Source organism: Pipistrellus hanaki (genome assembly GCF_964339955.1).
Source record: "Pipistrellus hanaki genome assembly, chromosome: 1".
In the NCBI taxonomy this organism is placed as follows: Eukaryota; Metazoa; Chordata; class Mammalia; order Chiroptera; family Vespertilionidae; genus Pipistrellus; species Pipistrellus hanaki.
In genome coordinates this window covers 22,160,962-22,182,050 of record NC_140503.1, presented here as the reverse complement: position 1 = coordinate 22,182,050, position 21,089 = coordinate 22,160,962, and the positions used below count along the sequence as shown (strand labels likewise).

Genomic DNA, 21,089 nt, shown 5'->3' with positions numbered 1-21,089 from the left:
GTAAAAAGTCAATTTTAAAAAATATATATATATATATACATATATATATATGTGTGTGTGTGTATATATATATATATATATATATATATATATATATATATAATTTATTTATTTTTTTTTAAAGAAAAGAAAATATCCTCAGGTGAGGATTAACAACAAAAAGAATGGAAGTAAACAGGGCCAGTGTGGTTCAGTTGGTTGAACGTTGTCCCATGCACCAAGTGGGCACAGATTAGATTCCCAGAGAGGGCACATACCCAGGTTTCATGCTCAGTCTCCAGGAGGAGGCATGCAGGAGCCAGATGATTGAGGTTTCTTTCTTATGAATATTTCTCTTGTTCTCCATTTCCCTCCTCTCTCTCTAAAATCAATAAAAAATGTATTTAAATAAACAAAAAAAGTGGAAGTGAACATCTTAGCTGTAAATTACTAGTTAAACTACTACTTAGCTGTAAAACTACTAAAAATTTTCATAGCAAATATATTTCCAGTTCTTTGATATCTTCTTAGATGAATAGGTATTGTCCTAGTGTAAATAAATTTTAAGTTATGTTTCTGGTTACACATAAGGGCCTTTAAGATTTAGTTATTTTGAAAGCTGGCAAAACATTATTTGGATGAATTACATAAGGGATTTTAACAATGATTAGTGTGAAAATAAACTGATTTAATACATATAACACTTGATATAAATAGTTCCACAATAGACTTACAACACTTTTTTTTTAAAGCTTACTGTATTTAAAATAAACAATGCTTCACCTTGTGATTATGGTGTTATTCCCTCAATTACATTTTTCAATAAAGCAATTCTTGACATTTTTTCCTCCTGAAACTCAAAAACAGTACAATGCTTTTTGTTTTGTCAGCTCTTTCTTATATACTACTTACTGTGTGCTTGTCATGTAATCCTCACCAACCTGTAAAACAGGTGTCATCCTCATTTCACCAATGCAGAAACAGAGTCTCAGAGAAGTTCTTCACGTAGTAAAATATATGTAGAGCTGGGGCTCACATCCCCAAATCCGGCTTCTTTTCTCTTTGTTAAACTGCTTCCCTTAGCTCTGTGGATCTTCATTTCATGTGAGCACAAAGCCATTGGTCCATCAATTTCTGCCTCTTCTCATCCACCCAGTGGAATGCACATTTGTGTAAGTTTGTTCACATTCACACACCCTGTGTGTTCTTCAGGTATATCGTCGTGAATTTCCTTAAAGCCCATCCATGCTCTCCGCAGGATAACTAATTGGGAACTGTGGAGGATAGTGGCCAAGTTGAACCAGCTCATTGGCGTTTCAAGGATGTGTAAACTATCCAACCAGTGTAATCTCTTTGTTTTATTCATAAAAAAAAATTTCATTGTTTTTTACTTAGAGTTGAAGTTCACCAGTGTCTAATATTTTGTTCTTATTTTTTTGTCTTAGTTTTGTGGTGATATTATCACAGATATTGAATTTACTTCACTTCCTGACTAGTATAAATAAACTAGTGGACCAGTGCACGGATTCATACACATTGAAAGGAAATTAATTAGAAACCAGATTCTGGCGATAGTGCACCAGCAACAATGTAACCCACAGCTGAAGGTGGAATCGCACGCCCACGAGAAATTTGGCTCTCTCCTCTCTGGTTGTGGGTGTGTCACCCGAGAACCACTATTGCAGAGCATTGTGGCCCCATCGGTTGGCCGGTCACTTAGCCTTTTATAGACTAGAGGCCTGATGGATGAAATTCGTGCAATAGTAGGACTTCCTTCCCCTGGCGGCCGGCACGGGCTTCCCTCTGGCACCCGGGACCCGGGCTTCCCTCCAGCCACCAGTCAGCACCCAGGACCCGGCAGCCGCGGCTTCATCCAAAAGGTCATCCAGTATAATTAACATATTATGCTTTTATTATAGATTCAATTATACCCCACCTGGTGTAGAAAAAAATAGATGATTTCGTCAGCCTCACAATCAACTGCCCATCACTCTTGGATATCTCTTCGTTGCATCAGCTCTTCAGAGCGTCAAGACAGACTGCTGATTGAGCTAACTGACAATCTTATTTCTTCCATACTGGAGAGATTGGTCAGAAATAGGCTCTAGGAACATGACATGGACTTCTTCCCCACCATTTTCACAACACACATTTTTTCTCTATTTTAATACTTGTTACTATTCCAATATCACAAAAATCACTGCTATGCAGAAACTTCACTTCTGTCCTCTTGGGGTTTCTGGTTGGGCCTGAGAACTAAATTTACATAAAAACAGATTAACAGGAAAAAAGCATACCAATTTTATTGTTACATGTACAGAAAGTCTCCACAAGAAAATAAAGACCCAAAGAGTTGGCAAAACCTAAGTACTTACATACTAGATTGAACAGAGTGGTAAAATACATGAGATGACTAAAGGAAATTATTTTAATACTAGTGGCCCGGCACGAAATTCATGCAGGGTGGGGGGTATTCCTCAGTCCAGCCTGCGCCCTCTCCATTCTGGAACCCCTCAGGGGACATCCGACTGCGGGTTTAGGATGTCCAATCCCTGCAGTCAGACATCCCTCTGGTAATCCGGGACCGCTGGCTCCTAACTGCTCACCTGCCTGCCTGATTGCTCCTAACCATTCTGCCTACTGACCTGCTTGCCCCCAACTGCTTCCCTCACCTCCCACCATGGCCTGATTATTCCTAACTGTCTCTGCCTCAGCTCTGCCACCATGGCTTTGTCCAGAAGGTCTCCTGGTCTAATGAGCATATTACCCTTTTATTAGCATAGAAGATCTTGTACAGAATTTCTGGTGATAAGACTGAATTCCATTTTCTGCTTTTAATGGGAAAAGGGATGGAATATGTGCCCTTCTTGAACCTGTTGTTTTTCAAGTGCCTTTAGCTCAAAATTATCAATATCCCATAATGACACATTTGGAGGAATCTTTCCCTCCTTCATCTGATTTGTTTCCACAGTGTCTATCATCCCCACCTGATTTTGAAAATTGAAGAAAAACTGATGGAGAATTTTTGTCTTGCTATGTGCTTAATTTCATGTTTCTGAAATGTATTTTTTAATGTCAAATTCCTTGTTCAAATTTAAATACACAACAATCTTCTAAAAGTCAACCTCAAAATTCCATCATGAGTCCCATTAATAGTCATAACTTCTGTTAACCTATTTTCTTTCTCTACCTTTAAAAAATTTTCCTTTCTTGCCCTCATTTCTAAAAGGCCACCAATACAATGCGTCTCCTCCAATGCTCTTAAGGATATTGTCAAGTTCTTACCCAGCATCCATTACCCATCTCCCTTTTACTAGAGGACCTGACTTTCATTCAGGTAGGCCCGTGGTCAGCAAACTGCGGCTCGTGAGCCACATACAGCTCTTTGGCCCCTTGAGTGTGGCTCTCCCACAAAATACCACAGCCCAGCTGAAACCAGTTTGGCTCAGTGGATAGAACATTGGCCTACAGACTGAAAGGTCCTGGGTTCAATTCCGGTCAAGGGCAGGGCATGTGGGGGGTGTGCAAGAGGTAGCTGATCAATGTTTCTAACTCTCTATCCCTCTTCCTCTCTGTAAAAAATCAATAAAATATATTTTTTAAAAATATACCACGGCCTGGGCGACTCTATTTTGAAGAAGTGGCGTTAGAAGAAGTTTAAAAGAAATTTGGCTCTCAAAAGAAATTTCTATCGTTGTACTGTTGATCTTTGGCTCTGCTGACTAATGAGTTTGCTGACCACTGCCCTAGGGCTTCAGGGTAAGCCAACCCCACCCTGATGCAAAGGTATTCAGTAATGTCCATTACAACATCCCACTCCGTGGAGAGTACGTGATTTAGGTCACACACTTGGAATTCTCACTCTCACTAAACAGGAACAAAAGCACAGAGCCCAATTACTTTAACAGCCACCTCCTTCTGATATCGCCAAAGGCAGAGCAGACAGAGAGCAGATGGTGGTGTCCTCACTGAGCAAAAGCAGACACCAAAGCAGCTTTGGTGGCTCAGTGGTTAGAGCCTTGTCCACTCTCAGAAGGGTCCAGAGTTCCATTGTTGGTTAAGGGAGTGTACATGGGTTGCAGTTCCATCCCTCGCCCCAGTCAGGGGTGCCCCCATGGGAATTTCTCACATTGGTGTTTCTCTCTTCCTCCCCCTTCCTCGCTCCCACTCACTCTGAAAATCAATGGGAAAAAATATCCTCGAACAAGGATTAATTAAAAAAAATAAAAAGGAAGAAACGAAAGGACACTAAAAAAAAAAAAAAACCACACTGAAGGAATCATTCCCATAAATAGCGATCAGGGGAAAAAAAACAAAACAAAACAAAAAAAAAAAACAAAAAAAAAAAACAAAACCCCACAACATTTTGTGGAGCCAGGAGAGAGTTCCTCCGGGAAGGGGCGGTGAAAGTGGCTTCTGGGGCGCCGGTCACGGTGTTCCCGGATCTGGATGCTTGGTAATGTGGGTATGTTCAGGGGATGGGAATTCATGGGACGGGTCTGTGCGTTTTTTAGAATCCACTGGGAGTTCTTTTTTTAGTTACCCTTCCCTGTGGGAGGAGCTGGACTTCTTGGAATTCTGCCTGAACTCATTCAGTTCCCCTTTCCCCGAGAATCTATTACCCAACCACTTTCACTTCCACAGGTGGGAGCGCTGTGAGGCTGAGAAGCGGCCCTCGGGTCGGACGCCAAACCCGGCCCTCGGGCCCACCCTGCGCCCCCGGCCCCGCACAGGAGAGCCGCCGGGCCCGGTGCTCCTGCCTCGGAGGAGTCGCAGTCCCCGGTGCCCGGCTCCGAAGAGACCGGACTCCTCCACCGACGACAGCCCCCGGAGCCTGAGACCCGATCCCGTCCGACCGCGCGGCGCGCCCCCGCGGGCGTCTCCGGGTTCCGGGTGCTCCCCGGCCGGTGCTCCGGCTCGTCGTCCGGACAGCGCGGCGCGCGCGGCCACAATGGCGGCCGCGGTGACGGTGACGGTGGAGCCCGCGGGCCGGAGCTGCTGGGACGAGCCCGTGCGCATCGTGGTGCGCGGCCTGGCGCCGGGGCAGCCGGTCACGCTGCGGGCGTCCCTGCGCGACGAGAAGGGCGCGCGCTTCCGGGCCCACGCGCGCTACCGCGCCGGCGCCGGCAGCGAGCTGGACCTGGCGCGCGCGCCCGCGCTGGGCGGCAGCTTCGCGGGGCTGGAGCCCATGGGGCTCTTCTGGGCCCTGGAGCCCGAGAAGCCTTTTTGGCGGTTCCTGAAGCGGGACGTGCAGACGCCCTTCGCCGTGGAACTGGAGGTGCTCGACGGCCACGAGCCCGAGGGCGGGCGGCTGCTGGGCCGGACGGTGCACGAGCGCCACTTCCTTGCGCCCGGGGTGCGGCGGGAGCCGGTGCGCGCGGGCCGGGTGCGCGGCACGCTCTTCCTGCCGCCAGGTGAGCCCTTGGAGGTGCGCTTGGCACTTCGTTTCTGTGCTGCGTGAGGAGAGTTTGGCTCCGAGGCAGGTCAGAGAAGTTGGCATTTGACTTAATAAGTGGTCGCACAACCAAAACAGAGCATTTGGATTTGTTAGGCTCTATGCTATGCACTTCGTTTGCATAATCTCATTTCATTGGTATGATATTTCAATGAGGTGAGTACTGTTATGCAGATTAAAAAAACACACACTAGAAAACGGACCAAGGTCGGTAGGTATGTTGTCCACTTTGCTATGAACTTACTCTACAGGTCTCTCAGCATCAGCCCCACAGGTCTCCGGCATAATAGATGGTCAAGGAAGCTATTGCCATGCCACCCTTCCCTAGTGGCCTGGGTACCCTGGGCCTGTCCTCCACTTCACATTCCTCTCTACCACAGAACAGACTTCAGACTTTCCTGCCTTCTTCGCCTAAAGTCATCTCTAGATATTTTTCTTTCCTCGATCTAAATAGGCAGCTGAAATATGAATATAAACAAAAAAGCCAAGGGTTGATGCAATACAACACAAAACTGTTGTTGCTTTTTTGTTTTTAGGGTGTTGTTTTTTTTAACACTTTATTTTATTTTTTTACAGAGAGGAAGGGAGAGGGATAGTCAGAAACATCCATGAGAGAGAAACATCAATCAGCCACCTTCTGTACCCCCTACAGGGGATGTGCCGGCACATGCCCTTGATCAGAATCGAACCTGGGACCCTTGAGTCCAAAGGCTGAGCCAAACCAGTCAGGGCCAAAACTTTGTTTTAAGATATTCTCTCTCTCTCTCTCTCTCTCTCTCTCTCTCTCTCTCTCTCTCTCAATATATTTTCATTGATTTCAGAGAGAGGCAGGGAGAGGGAGAGATAAAAACATCAATGATGAGAGAGAATCATTGATTAGCTGCCTCCTGCTTGATCCCCAGGAATTGACCCTGCAACTCAGGTGCTCTATCCACTGAGCCAAACCTGCTAGGGTTTAAGATTCTTAATTCTATGTCTCCTTCTCTTGCAGATAATTTACCATAGAATCATATGAAGGGTAAACTCATCAATGAGAAGGTACTACCAGAAGCCAATTCCAGAATGTCAGCAAGGTTGAATCATCTGGAGATGGCTGAGGGCATTTCCCCAAACCTGAAAGGGATGCATAAATTGATTGATAGCTGCCAGACAGCTAAAGGCATCTTAATCTACATGCTATTGCCTCCTCCTGGCCAAGCACTTGAACAGCTGTAGGCAATTTTCCAATCTGGCAATGGATTCTGCATACTAAACCCTAGCTTTAGATGTGTATATCTACCTTGCCTTAGGACAATTTGTGTTAATAAAAAGCAAGGGGTCCTGAGAATAAGGGAGAACTTGGTTTCTGTAGCCACGCTCCTGTGGCCCCCCAAATGCCTTTTCATTTTGTATGTTTAGTCTCTGGAGTCTTGATTAATACCTTCATTTTATAATATTCCCTCCTCTAGGACCTGGACCTTTCCCCGGAATCATTGATCTCTTTGGTGTTGGAGGGGGCCTGCTGGAATATCGAGCCAGCCTTCTGGCTGGCCATGGCTTTGCCACATTGGCTCTAGCTTATTATGGCTTTGAAGATCTCCCCAAGGAATTCGACAGCAGAAATACAGACTACTTTGAAGAAGCCCTGTGCTACATGCTTCAACATCCCCAGGTTCTCCTAATGTCCTTTATTGTATCATCCTCTCTCCATATACTATCTCCAGAAGGCATCACTTTGCACGCATTTGTGCCAGGTGCAGATGGTGCTCTACTCTTCTCTCACAGAGATTTCTCTTGGAGACTTCCTTGACGTTATGTGCCTTGTTCCACTTTCCCTGTCGGATTCAGCATGCAGAATTAACCATAAAATACATGTGAGATTTTATTTAAAGGAAGTACTTAGTAATATTAAAATTCCTTTTGTTATGGAGCTTCTGGTTTGTTAGTTTTGCATACTTTTTTTTTTTCATCCTTTTCTGAAAACAGATTTGTATGTTCTCAGATTTTTATCAGAATTGGCCCACCCATTTCAGAAGCTAAGAATAAGTTAATTAGACTCTGAAATCTCACTTTGTTTGTATAAAGTTAATCATTTGCTGATATATTTTGATGGGATCTGATAAATGATTCACTTCTTGAATCTAGAACTTAGATACTTGTATCCAGAACTTAGATACCCAGGCTTGTTGAGACAGTGTCCATGCCCACCTACACTCGACAGGCTCCATGACTCAGCATTCTCTAATGCAGTGTTTCCCAAAGTGTGGTACGCATACCCTCAGGGGTACGGGAAGAGTTTGGTGGGGGTACACGGTTGCACCGGAGTTTGGTGGGGATATGCACTGCACCGTGCTTAGCTGCGCCTAATTCTACATTCTCATGAGTACGAGGGATACTCAGCGTTACGAAAATTATAGAAGGGGTACACATATGTCAAAAGTTTGGGAAACGCTGCTCTAATGGACAGTCGATTCTCTGGAATGTGTATAACCAATTCCCAAACTTGCCAGTGAGTTTTAGGTGTGTTTGCCGTGTGTCCAGCCAGATTTTCTTTACTCTGTGGGAAGAAACTCCTCTGTCAGTTTGATTCTCTTGTGCCCAGTTCACCTATTAAATCTAGCGGCACATCTGGCAGCATTTAGAAAAACACTTTTCTATTGGGTAGGTTCTTGACTCTTCTCCCTTCTTTTCTTCCAGGTAAGAGGCCCAGGCATTGGCCTTCTGGGCATTTCTTTAGGGGCTGACATCTGTCTCTGTATGGCCTCATTTTTGAAGAACATCTCAGCTACAGTTTCCATCAATGGATCTGGGTTCAGTGGAAGCAAAGCCATATGCTACAAGGATACTTGCATCCCCCCACTGGGCCATGACCTGAGGAGAATCAAGACAGACTTCTCAGGCCTCCTGGACATTGTGGACATACGGAACGACATTGTGGGAGGGTGTGAGCACCCCAGCATGATTCCAATAGAGAAGGCCCAGGGGCCTATCCTCTTCATCGTTGGGCAGGATGACCGTAACTGGAGGAGTGAGTTGTATGCCCAAATAGCCTCTGAACGGTTGCAGACCCATGGGAAGGAAAAGCCTCGGATCATCGCTTACCCTGGCACGGGGCACTACATTGAGCCTCCTTACTTTCCCATGTGCCCAGCTTCCCTGCACAGGTTACTGAACAAGCCTGTGGTTTGGGGTGGGGAGCCCAGAGCTCATTCCAAGGCCCAGATAGATGCTTGGAAGCAAATTCTGGCCTTTTTCCGCACACATCTTGGAGGCACCCAGAAGGGAGCTTCCCCCAAATTGTAATGCATTGGTTTGTTGTTGACATGAGAGATACAAGTCCAAGTCTAGTGTTTAATAATCGTTAAGGGAATAAGTTATTCCTTGAAGAATATCAACTTCCTATCATTGGTATTACTGTGTAATATTTAGGGGTAAAGGGGAGAGATCAACCAAACTTGTGTACATGCATATAATCCTAACCAGTGGCCATGGACAACAGAAGGGTGGGGGCGTATGTGGGGAGGGGTTTGGGATGGGAATGGGGGGGATGAGGACAATTATGTAATACCATAATCAATCCATAAATAAATAAATAAATAAATTTTATTGATTTTTAGAGAGAGGAAGGAAAAGGGATAGAGAGGTAGAAATATCAATCAGCTGCCTCCTGTACACTCCCCACTGGGGATGTGCCCACAACCAAGGTAGTAACTTTTTTTAATGTTATTTTTTTCACTAATTTTACTAATGTAGCACATGCCTGTTATAGAAGATTCAATTAAAGATATACAACAAAGCCCTAGCCAGTTTGCTTCAGTGGATTGAGTGTCAGCTTGTGGACCAAAAGGATTCAATTCCGGTCAAGGGTATGTTCAATTCTCGGTTGCAGGCTCCTCCCCAGCCAGGGCCCTGGAGTACATACATAAGTGAGATCACATAGTATTTGTCTTTCTCTGACTGACTTATTTCACTTGCATGATACTCTCCAAGTCCATCTGTGCTGTTGCAAAAGGTAATATTTCATTCTTTTTTATGGCTGAGTAATATTCCATTGTATATATGTACCATGGCTTTCTAATCCACTCCTCTACTGATGGAGAGTTGCTTCTATATCTTGGCTATTGTAAGTAATGCTTCAATGAACAAAGAGTGCATGTATTTTTTCAAATTAGTGTTTGGGTTTCTTCAGCTATATTCCCAAAAGTGGAATCAAGAAGTGTTGATAGCCCTAGCTGATTTGACTTAGTATAAGTGAAATTAATATTACTACTGGAGACAATATATTACTCCACACGTATAGCAAAATGTATTCAGGAGAAGCAAAAAAGGCAGGTGATTATTGTTTACCATTTTTCCCCCTATTTCCTATACCCATCAGTGAAACCCGATTTTACTACTTATTTCCTTAGATTGTCTCCTCCATATCTAAAGCAAAGCCATGCTTCAGTTTGGGCACTCTTTTTAACTCCTACCTGGTCTTACAGTTTAATCTTTTCCCAAGTCATCTTCACTCTGATGCCAAAGTAATTTTCCTAAAATACAATTCTGATCATGTATGCTTATCTAATTAAAATCTCAATAATCTGCCTCCTGCTCCTCTTAGCCACATCCCTCACTGTTCCCCTCTTAAAACAGCACACTTGCATCATGTCAAACTTCTTGCCTTTACATAAGCTGTCCCTCTGTAAATCTCTCTCTGACCCACAACATGTGCTGTTGGCCATTCTGTCCCTGGTTCCCAGTCTATGTACCTGTGTATAGCAGCTACTATAACAGGTTTGTACTGACCACTCATGGGTCAGTTTCCCCTCTACATGTGAGATCCCTACAGATATAAAGGTCTCTAGCATCTAGTACATAGTATCAATGTACCTGTCTCAAATTGGTTTTTTAAAGTATATTATTAAGAGATTGAAAAGACAACCATAGACTATGAAAAAAATCTCTGCAAAACACATATTCATTAAGGACTGGTATCCAGAATACACAAATAACTTAAAACTCAACAATAGAAAAACAAACAACCCAATTAAAAACCTGGCACAAGTCTGAGTGGCAGGGCTCAGAGGTCGAGTGCTGACCTAAGAACCAGGAGGTCATGGTTCAATTCCTGGTCAGGGCACATGGCAGGGTTGCAGGCTTGATCCCCATTGTGGGCATGCAATGATTCTCTCTCATCCTTGATGTTTCTATCTCTCTTTCTCCCTTCCTCTCTGAAATCAATAAAAAAAAGATTTTTTTTTTAATAGGCATAAGATTGGACCTCTCATAGCAAATAAGGTCATGAAGCCCTAGTTGGTTGTTTAGGCCTTCGGACTGGTGGGTCTGGGGATCGATCTGGTCAAGGGCATGTATCTCAGTTGCAGGCTCCATCTCCAGCCCTGGTCAGGGTGTGTGTAGGAGACAACCAATCGATGTCTCTCTTACACATCTATGTTTCTCTGTCTCTCCCCCTCCCACTCTCTAAAAGCAACAGAAACTCATTTGTTGTTAGTAGGAACACAAAATGGTATAACCACTTTGGAAGACAGTTTGGTATACTATCATCATATAATCCAGAAATTGTATTTCTTTGTATTGACCCAAAGGAGTTGAAAATCCATGACCACACAAAGACCTGCACACAGATGTTTATAGCAGCTTTATTCATGATTGCCAAAACTTGGAAGCAATCAAGATAGCTTTTAATAGATAAATAAATAAACAAATGGTGGTACATCCATACAATGAAATATCATCCTCTCTAATAAAAGAGAAACATGCAGCCAAAACCAGTTTGGCTAAGTGGAAGAGCATCAGCCTGCGGACTGAAAGGCCCCAGGTTCGATTCCGGTCAAGGGCATGTATGCGGTGTGCAGGAGGCAGCTAATCAATGTTTCTCTCTCATTGATGTTTCTAACTCTCTATCCCTCTTCCTTCCTCTCTGTAAAAAAATCAATAAAAATATTGTTTTAAAAAAGAAAAATATGCAAATCGACCGTACCTTCGATACACCCACAAGCCATGCCCACTAGCCAATTAGGGTGAGTATGCAAATTAACCCTACCAAGATAGCAGTTAATTTGCATATCCAGGCCAAAGTGAAGACTGAAGACAGCGTAGAAAGAAGCCAAGCGCTGCAAAGGGAGCGAAGCTGCGAAGAAGCAAGCAAGTGGGGCGGCGGCGAAGGCAGGGAAGCAGGCGGGGCAGCAGAGACCAAAGCAGGAAGCCCTATTACAGGAATCTTCCTGCAAGGGGCATCTAGTTCATTAATAAAAATGAGCTATCAAGCAGCAAAAAGACATGAAAGAAACTTAAGTGCATATCGCTAATGAAAGAAGTCAATCTGAAAAGTCTATATACTATAGGATTCCAACTAGGTGATATTCCGGGAAAGGCAAAAACTGTGGAGACAGCAAAAAGATCAGTGGTTTCCAAAAGCTTGGGGAGGAGGAAGGAAGGGAGGGAGGAATAGATGGAACATTACAGGAATTTTCAGAGTGAAACTATTCTGTGTATATCGTAATGGTGTGTATACATTGTGCAGTGTCAGCATAGACAAGGGTTCGGCAAGCCTGAGGGAGGGCGGCAAAGGATGTAGAAAAGACAGACAAAGAAAATAAGCTGGGTCTAGATGGATCTCCTGTGCCTGGCTGAGGCCTCAGAGAACAGATCCAGAGGCATGCTAATGCTTTATTTTATAGCCAGAGGTAAACAAGGCAGTTGTCAACATAGTTACAATGTTCTTGTGAATTTCACTTGTTTTGGCAGCACTTGCTGCACCTCCCATAGCCCATTAGCTAACCAGGATGGATCTAGGGCAGTGGTAGGCAAACTCATTAGTCAACAGAGCGTCAAACTGCAAAGGTCAAGCTCATTTATGCTAAAAGGGCTGTGCCCTCTAAGCTAGGACTTGTTTGTGGCTTTGCCACCAGGTCAGTCCAAGGCTTAACCTTATAGCTGCTCCCTACAATACATCATTACACATTTGTTAAAACCCACAGAATGGCCGAAGCCAGTTTGGCTCAGTGGTAGAGCGTCAGTCTGTGGACTGAAAGGTCCCAGGTTCGATTCCAGTCAAGGGGATGTACATTGGTTGCGGGCACATCCGTGGTAGGGGGTGTGCAAGAGGCAGCTAGTCGATGTTTCTCTCTCATCGATGTTTCTAGCTCTCTATCTCTCTCCCTTCCTCTCTGTAAAAAATCAATAAAATATATATTTTTAAAAAGAATATTATAAAAAAAACAACAACCATAGAATGTACAACACAAAGAGTGATCCCTAACATAAAATATGGACTTTCGTTAATAATAGTGTACCAATATTAACTCATCAAATAATAGATTGCCACATTTATGCAAGTTGTTAAAGATGGGGGAAAGTATCAGTATCTATGAGGGTTGGTTTTGTTTTTTTTTTTTGTGTGTGTGTGTGTGTGTGTGTGTGTTTGTAGTTGTTGTTTTGCTTAATCTCTTTTGCTGTCAGTCTGGTTTTTTTTTTATTCTATGAGTCTGTTTCTATTTTGTTTATTTTGTTCATTAGATTCCACATACAAGTGAAATTTTATGGCATTTGTCTTTCTCTGACTGGCTTATTTCACTTAGCTACCTGGCTAGGGCTGCTTCCACTTATTTGTATCTTTTTCAATTTCTTTCTTCAGTGTCTTATAATTTCCCTAGTACAGGTCTTTTATATCATTGGTTACATTTATTCTAAGTCCCTGACTGGGTATCTCAGTTGATTAGAATATTGCCGTGGTATGCCAATGCCTCGGGGTCAACCCTTAACCAAGGAACATAAAAGAACCAACTAATAAATGCATAAAAATGTGAAACAACAAATCTTCCCCCCTCACTTCTTCTCTCTAAAATCAATCAATAAAAAAATGTATCCCATTGCATTTTTTTCTGATAGTTCATTATTGGTATATAAAAATGCACCTGGGTATTTATTATGCCTCCTGATACTTTACTGAATTATCAGTTTTAATAGTTTTTTGGTGGAATCTTTAGGTATATATGTATATTTATATATACATATATTATCATGTTATCTACAGTTATTGTGCTGCTGACTGCAGCGGCCCACATAAAAGTTTTGGAAGCTGTGTTTCTATATTGAGGACAACCTGAAACACTTTTTATTTTTAAAATACATATATATATATACATATATATATATATGTATATATATATATATATATATATATATATATATATATATATATATATATATATATATATATATTTCAGAGGTAGGGAGAGGGAGAGAGACAGGAATATCAATGATGAGAATCATTGATGGATTGCCTCCTGCACGGGGACTGAGCCGGAAACGTGACAGGAATTGAAGCCAGGACCTTTCAGTCCTCAGTTTGATGCTCTATCACGGAGCCAAACCAGCTAGGGCCAACCTGAAACACTTTAGTTAAAAAAAAAAAAATATATATATATATATATATATATATATATATATATATATATATATATATATATATATATATATTGATTTTTTGCAGAGAGGATGGGAAAGGAGAGAGATAGAGAGCTAGAAACATCGATGAGAGAGAGACATCAACCAGCTGCCTCCTGCACACCTCACACTGGGGATGTGCCCGCAACCAAGGTACATGCCCTTGACCGGAATCAAACCTGGGACCTTTCAATCCGCAGACTGACGCTGTATCCACGGAGCCAAACCGGTTTCGGCTAGCCTGAAACACTTTAAACAACAGGTGTTTAAAACCTGTTTCAGGGAGCGCCGGGAAGAGTTCAATGGGGCGGTAAGGAAACATGTGTAATACTTTCAACAATAAAGAATTTAAATGGGAAAAAAAATGTTACAGCAATTACTTAAGGAGGTGGACTGGGGAAAGCTCTCGTTCGGAACTCTGAGATTGGGGTCCTCATCCGATATCTTTTTGTTCAGTTTGTAAAATTTATTGAGCCTCCATTTGCTGGGCATCTTCCATGGCTCCACCTACTGTTCTCCGCCCTGCTTCATACCCAGGCAGAGCTGTATGGTAGGTTCAGCCAAAGAACAAGAGGCTGTTTGGAAAACTCACTGCCCCCTTACCATGGGTGCCTGCCTCCCTCTATGAGCCTTCAGACCTTTTTTTTTTTTTTTACCTTGCGCATTTCTTTGCAAACAGTCCCTTTATGAAGCACTCCTCAAATTACCCAGTTTGGAAGTGCCACTTTTTTCCTGCCAGTAATCTGATACAACTCAACCCTGTATTGACCAGAACTGTGATCATCTAATAATAATAATAATAATAATAATAATAATAATAAAACTTTTACAGATAAGGAAACTGGATTCTCGGGCTTAATTATGTACCTAGATGAGAAACCCCACACTATTAAAAGTAGCAGGGTCAAACTCACCCCATGAACATCCCGCTTTAGGGACCCTGGGCGCTGGGGGAAAGGCTCGGTCCAGGACGGAGGGAGAAGGGAGGGATTAGGACTCTGCTTCTCCACTGATCCCCTTAATTACCAGTTACACAGATTTAGACCGTGCCGGAGGCTGACTTCCCTAACCGCACCCCGCCCCTGGTCCAAGGGTCAACTCGCACACGTCCGAGAAGCTGTTTTAAAAGCCCGGGCTCTTTCCCAATCTGTAACTTTCTGCAGTCTTTGTACCTCTGTTGCAACACTCACCACGTCGGATTGCAGGGTTAGTAATTAACTCTTAGCAGATACTTTATCCTATTCCGGCCCTGGTGAATGTGCACAGATTCTGGAAGACTCCGCACGGCCGCTGAGAGGGTGTCCACAAGGCGGCCCAGGGGCGCGCACTGAGTGAGCGCAAAGGGTCCATCCAATAGCGGCTGGTCCCCGGGGAGGCGAAGGGACGCCAGGCCCCGCCCTCGACTCCACGGAGCCAGGCGGCCCCTTTCCCTCCGAGGCCGAGATGGCTGCAGCCGTGACGGTGGAGCCCGCGGGCCGGAGCTGCTGGGACGAGCCCGTGCGCATCGTGGTGCGCGGCCTGGCGCCGGGGCAGCCGGTCACGCTGCGGACGTCCCTGCGCGACGAGAAGGGCGCGCGCTTCCGGGCCCACGCGCGCTACCGCGCCGGCGCCGGCGGCGAGCTGGACCTGGCGCGCGCGCCCGCGCTGGGCGGCAGCTTCGCGGGACTGGAACCCATGGGGCTCTTCTGGGCCCTGGAGGCGGAGAAGCCGTGGGGTCGGCTGGTGAAGCGGGACGTGGAGACGCCCTTCGCCGTGGAGCTGGAGGTGCTCGACGGCCACGAGCCCGAGGGCGGGCGGCTGCTGGGCCGGACGGTGCACGAGCGCCACTTCCTTGCGCCCGGGGTGCGGCGGGAGCCGGTGCGCGCGGGCCGGGTGCGCGGCGCGCTCTTCCTGCCGCCAGGTGAGCCCCCAGCTTCCGTGGCTGTCAGTCTGTCCTGGGATGTTCCGGGCTAGAGGTGGGTGGAGTGCGAGACCTTGCCGGCCTCTGGCCTGGCCTGGGAACCACGTGATTGTGGCCCTTAACCGAAATTGGTCCCCCGCGCTCCAGAGTCTAGTGTGGATTCTGGGTGGAAGGTTTTCTTCAAGTTCAATGGCACTTCCTGAGGCCCTGGCACTCAGGCATGTCCTCAGGTGAAGGACCAGCTATTTATATTAAATATAATATATTGAAGTTAGATTAAAAAGGATCCTTCTTCCACCAACCTCCCCCACAATCTCAACTTTCCTTGTTTCAAAAACGTCTCTTTCCTGATTGCCAAAATCTGAAGCCCAAGGATGTCTTTTGAGACTCTAAAGCTCCTCTCGATTTGTGGTACCTTCTAGGTGCAGGGCCCTTCCCCGGGGTCATTGATCTGTTTGGAAGTGGTGGTGGCCTTTGTGAATACAGGGCCAGCCTCCTGGCAGGACATGGCTTTGCTGTGCTTGCTCTGGCTTATTTCAGATTTGAGGACCTCCCTGAAAGTCTGAACGCTGTGCACTTGGAGTACTTTGAAGAAGCCGTGGACTTCATGCTGCAGCATCCAAAGGTGGGTGCTGCTGCTCCTGTGTGTGCAGGGGAGAGGCAGAACGCACTCAGGGCTGGTTCCAAAGGCCCCACGTATGGCATGAGACACAAAGGCTCCTTCCAAATTTTTATGAAAAGGATTATTATTTCAATGTCTACCCATCTCTCTCTAATTCCTTAAAAGTTGACTGTCTAGTTTCCTTTAATTCTTTTTTAAAAAAAATATATTTTATTGATTTTACACAGAGAGGAATTGAGAGGGACAGAGAGTTAGAAACATCGATGAGAGAGAATCATCGATCAGCTGCCTCTTGCACACCCCCTACTGGGGATGTGCCCGCAACCAAGGTACATGCCCTTGACCGGAATCGAACCTGGGACCTTTCAGTCCGCAGGCCGACGCTCTATCCACTGAGCCAAACCGGTCCCGGCTCTTTTTTTTTTTTTTTTTAAATCCTCTCCCAAGGATATATTTATTGATTTTAGAGAGAGGAAGGGAGAGAGGGAAACATTCATGTGAGAGAGAAACAAACATCAGTTGCCTCCTGTACACTCACAGATCAGGGATCAAACCTGCAAACTGGTCATGTGCCCGGACCAGGAATGGAACCTGCAACCTTCAATGCTCCAATCAACTGATCCTCCCTCCCACCCCGCCCTCACCTGGGCGTTCCCTTTAATTCTTGACCACAATTCAAAGAACTGGACTAAAAAGTGACTAACCTTGAATTCTGGTTTTATATCTACTACCAAGTAACCTTATGATCCTGAATAAGGCAATTGCCCTCTCTGGGATTCAGTTTTTCTCGTGTCTAAGATTAATGTAAATGTGTAGAGGGAAAAGTTTGACTAGAGAGACATCTTTGAGACAATTGGTGACATTTGAATGGGGACTGTGTCTTTGATGATATTAAGGAATCATTATTCATTTTGTTAAGTGTGATCATGGTATTAGGGTTTTGTAGAGAAAGTTCTTATCTGGTAGTGGAAAAAATGAATTAAAATATGTTGGTAGTGATAATGAATGGGATACATACTCTTTGCTACTATCTAAACTTAGAGACCCACACATTTTTATGTTACGGAATAAGGTGTTCTACAAGGTCTGTAGGATGATTTAACTCTGCTAAAATTCATGGGCTGGTCTTTTAGCAGAGCGGCTAAAACCTAGAATCAGGGGTCCTCAAACTTTTTAAAGTGGTGGCCAGATCACGGTCCCTCAGAGAGCTGGAGGGCCGGACTATATGAACTACTAATTCCTACTGTAACACCTCGGCTGCGCTCACTGCCCAAAAAACCTGGCGGGCCGGATCAGACTCCTCTGCGGGCCGCATGTGGCCCGCGGGCCGTAGTTTGAAGACCCCTGAGTCCTAGATGATCTTGAACTGTGATGACTGGTTACCTAGGGGACATAAGGGCCCAGAAAAAAGAAGAGAACAGTATGTACTATTAGTTCTGCCCTCAAACATAGGCAAAAGGGGCTTCTTCCTTGGACCCTTTGTGTTAGATGACCACACTCTGGCCTTTCTTTGGCTGCATCTCTGCCGACAGGGTAAGTGACCAAGGGACCAAGGGAATGTGTCCACCAGGATCCTATGTGGCCCCTCGCTCACTATGCCTTTGGGATCTTGAACCCCATAATCATCTGCCAAACAGCATTGTTCCTGCTTCCAGGCCCAGTGCCTCTCCTTGGGGTCTTCCTCTCTCCATCCCCCCCAACCCCCCAAGAGAGAGGGAGAGAGATAGAAACATCAATGATGAGAGAAAACCATTGAATGGCTGCCTCCTGCTTGCCTGGCCCCACACTGGGGATAGAGCCCACAACCAGGGCATGTGCCCTGACTGGAAATTGAACCGTGACCTCCTGGTTCATAGGTCAGTACTCAGTCACTGAACCACACCAACCAGGCTTTAAATTGTTTTCATTTTATTAATCCTCACCCGAGGATAGTTTTCATTGATTTTTAGAGAGAGTGGAAGGGAGGGGGAAAGACAGAGAGAGAGAGAAACATCAATGTGAAAGAGACACATGGACTGGTTGCCTCCTGTATTCCCCCCAAACCAGGGCCCGAGATCGAGCTTGCAACCAAGGTATGTGCCTTTGACTAAAATAGAACCTGTGACCCTTCAGTCTGCAGGCTGACGCTCTATCCACTGATAGAGCTTTAAACATATTGGTTGGGTTGTTCACACACGTGTGAAAGACCCCTCGAGTTGCATGAGAGAGCTAGGGGTGGAAGAGAAGGGTGGTGGGCCAGGGCCCAGGGATTGGGGCCAGGCCTGGCTCTCCCCTATGTCATGTTCCAATATAAAAATGAGTTCCAAGATTTTAAATTCAAACCTTGTAAATTGTTATGGAGGCATATTATCAAGGTAGGAGAAAAGAATATATTTTATTTAATAGTTTGTTCACTTGATATCTAACTTTTAAATATTTAGGTATAGCGTGTATGGCTCTTTGTGTATATTCCTAACCCAGACCCCATAAATATTAGTGGAAGGCCTGTGTACTAGGAGATCAATTAATCTGCTTATTAGAAGACACTTTTGGACACTGCAGTAGGTTGTTGCATAAGGAAGGAAATGTTGGGAGCCATCAGAGTTGAGACAAGCAACTCAGTCTTAAGGAAATAGAATTAAGTTCCTTCTAGCAGAAGTTATGCGGTGCCCTGAGGGTTTGGCCAGAAGCTAAGATTAACCTGTCGCTTAGCATCTCTGCAACTTCCCGTTCCTGATCCTCCCCCATAGCTAGCCCAGCCTTCGGATGTTAAGCCGCCCTGGCAGTTAGCCAATCCTGTGTTGCCAGATACCTTACCACCTTGTCACTCAATGTCTAAACCAATTATACACTGCCAAAGACCCCTCTGCATAGGCAACCCTGCCCCCCTTTGTTTCTGCTGTATATATACAGCCATTTCAAAGAATAAACTTCGAGGCTTGATCAGAACCTTGTCTTGCCTCCATTCTTTCGCGTTCCTTGTTTGTTTCATTCTCTTAGGTGGTTCCTGCGGGCCCCCGTTGTTGCCCCGCGGGTCGGGACAAGGAAAGCAAATGACATTTGAGAAAACTGTCTAGAGAATATAAAGTCACTGTTTATGTCCTCTACTTATGAATTCTAAGCTTATTCTCTCTCTCTCTCCTCATCAGGTGAAAGGCCCTAGTCTTGGGCTTCTTGGATTCTCCAAAGGAGGTGACCTGTGTCTCTCCATGGCCTCTTTCTTGAAGGGCATCACAGCCACGGTGGTTATCAATTCCTGTGTGGCCAACACCATAGCTCCCCTGCGTTACAAGGACATGGTTATTCCCGACCTCGGCAGTGACCTAGGAAAGCATACAACCACCGAGTCAGGCCTTTTAGATTTCATGGATATTTGGAATGATCCACTGGAAAAACCCTACCGCCAGAGTCTTATTCCGTTGGAAAAGGCCCAGGGACCCTTCCTGTTTATTGTTGGCTTGGATGATTACAGCTGGAGGAGTGACTACTATGCTGATATAGCCTCTGAACGGTTACAAGCCCACGGGAAGGACAGACCCCAGATAATCCACTACCCAGGAACTGGCCACTGCATCGACCCACCTTATTTTCCTCCTAGCACAGCCTCTGTGCATGCAGTATTGGGCCTAGCAATATACTACGGAGGCCAGCCAAAAGCGCATTCAAGGGCACAGGTAGATGCCTGGCAGCAAATTCAAACTTTCTTCCATAAGCATCTCGATGGAAAAAAATCTGTCAACAGCAAAATGTAACATTACAATCAAAGGTGAGATACTGTTAATAAAAATCCTATTCAAGCTGAAACCAGTGTGACTCAATGGATAGAGCGTCAGCCTGCGAACTGAAAGGTCCCAGGTTTGATTCCAGTCAAGGGCATGTACCTTGGTTGCGGGCACATCCCCAGTAGGGGGTATGCAAGAGGTAGCTGATTGATGATTCTCTCTCATCAATATTTCTAACTCTCTATCCCTCTCTCTTCCTCTCTGTGAAAAATCAAATATATATATATTTTTAAAATCCTATTAATGCAACACGTATTGGGTTTTCCAGAGCACCTAGGAGTCTTTTTGTAACAAAGCAAACATCTTGGCTTCCTTGTCGGGTCCTATTGGATTCTCAACCTTTGCAACCCTGTTTTCTTCCTGTCCCCTTGAACTGTATCCAGTGTATAGGCTTAACCCTGATCTTATCTGTAAGGACAGTCTTAACCTGAAGCAGGAAAAACGTAAGAAGTGCTTGCCCAGCTTTCAGTGGCTGGCCTAGATGTGGCCTTGTGTTCTTGTTCTAAGGACAGATTCCGTATTGCCTTGGGCCCTAACTGACCTTACCTGAGCTTTGGGAACCTGCCCACTCACGTTCCTTAAGGAATGACTCTGCTTAATTCTTACCAGTACACATTCCCGAACGTGTGCTCAAGACTTGTTTTTGAATTGCAGTTGGGACATGGATACAGTAGTATCCCCTTATCTGCAGTTTCAGTTACCTGTGATCAACAGTGGTCAGAAAATACTAAAAGATGCTGAAACCGGTTTGGCTCAGTGGAAGAGCGTCTGTCTGGAGACTGAGAGGTCCCGGGTTCAATTCCGGTCAAGGGCATGTACCTTGGTTGCGGGCACATCCCCAGTAGGGGGTGTGCAAAAGGCAGCTGATCAATGTTTCTAGCTTTCTATCCCTCTCCCTTCCTCTTTGTAAAAAATCAATAAAATATATTTTTTAAAAAATAC

General features: G+C 44.9%; 1 protein-coding gene across 5 annotated transcripts in view; it reads left to right on the top strand.

The window, feature by feature from the left end:
- The window catches only part of LOC311627129 (acyl-coenzyme A thioesterase 1-like), a 35,689-nt gene extending 15,520 nt beyond the window's left edge, over positions 1-20,169 (top strand). The window contains exons 1-4 of one of the 5 annotated variants that reach the window (XM_084893390.1): positions 4,360-4,444; positions 4,624-5,393; positions 6,883-7,085; positions 8,111-9,209. In XM_084893390.1, the coding sequence (XP_084749516.1) occupies positions 4,931-5,393; positions 6,883-7,085; positions 8,111-8,716 (1,272 nt within the window). In that variant the 5' untranslated portion in view covers positions 4,360-4,444; positions 4,624-4,930 and the 3' untranslated portion in view covers positions 8,717-9,209. The other 4 variants (XM_084893395.1, XM_084893394.1, XM_084893389.1 and 1 more) reach the window with 4 other exon arrangements.
- The last annotated feature ends 920 nt before the right edge of the window (positions 20,170-21,089 follow it).